This window comes from Sinocyclocheilus grahami, unplaced genomic scaffold (assembly GCF_001515645.1).
Source record: "Sinocyclocheilus grahami isolate Dianchi unplaced genomic scaffold, SAMN03320097.WGS_v1.1 scaffold4245.1, whole genome shotgun sequence".
Taxonomy (NCBI): domain Eukaryota; kingdom Metazoa; phylum Chordata; class Actinopteri; order Cypriniformes; family Cyprinidae; genus Sinocyclocheilus; species Sinocyclocheilus grahami.
This window is the reverse complement of record NW_015509220.1, coordinates 12,211-12,766: the sequence shown is the minus strand read 5'-3', so window position 1 is coordinate 12,766 and position 556 is coordinate 12,211. Positions and strand designations below refer to the sequence as shown.

General features: G+C 46.2%; 1 protein-coding gene across 1 annotated transcript in view; it reads left to right on the top strand.

Annotated features, from left to right (window-relative positions):
• Positions 1 to 71: 71 nt before the first annotated feature.
• The window catches only part of LOC107576733 (neurabin-2-like), a gene marked incomplete at its 5' end in the record, with an annotated part of 2,628 nt that continues 2,143 nt past the window's right edge, over positions 72 to 556 (top strand). Inside the window, 2 exons of the mRNA XM_016262869.1 lie at positions 72 to 125; positions 259 to 488. Coding sequence (XP_016118355.1) covers positions 72 to 125; positions 259 to 488 — 284 coding nt within the window. The remainder of the gene's footprint in view (positions 126 to 258; positions 489 to 556) is intronic.

Here is a 556-nt window from a genome sequence, read left to right as displayed (position 1 = left end):
TGCCTTAGGCTGGCCACAATAAAAGTTATTTTAACTCAATAATCAAAAAAAATGTGCATCTCTGTCTCCAGCTCCAGATAAAACATGCTGTGACCCAGGCTGAGATCCAGCAGCTCAAGAAGAAGGTATGACTGTCCATCACAGACACCACTTGTACATGTCATTTTATTTGCTTGCTTTTGATTTGAATAAACATTTGTAAGAGATCTTTAAACAACCTTTATTTACCCTTGTGACGATCTCTCCGTCTATCTCTAGCTGGCTCACGCTGAGCAGGATAAGCTGCGCTGGCGGATGGAGAGGGCTCAGTTGGAGCAGACGGTGAGAGAGAATAAGGAGCGGATGGAGAAGTTGGAGGGCTATTGGATGGAGGCTCAGAGCTTGTGCCAGGCGGTGGACGAGCACCTGAAAGAGACACAGACACAGTACCAAGCGCTGGAGCGCAAGTACAGCAAAGCCAAACGCCTCATCAAAGAGTACCAGCAGAAGTGAGTGCCATGAACTGGGGATAATAGCGAGTCAGACTCAATATAATGACTTGAATCAGGATCACAAA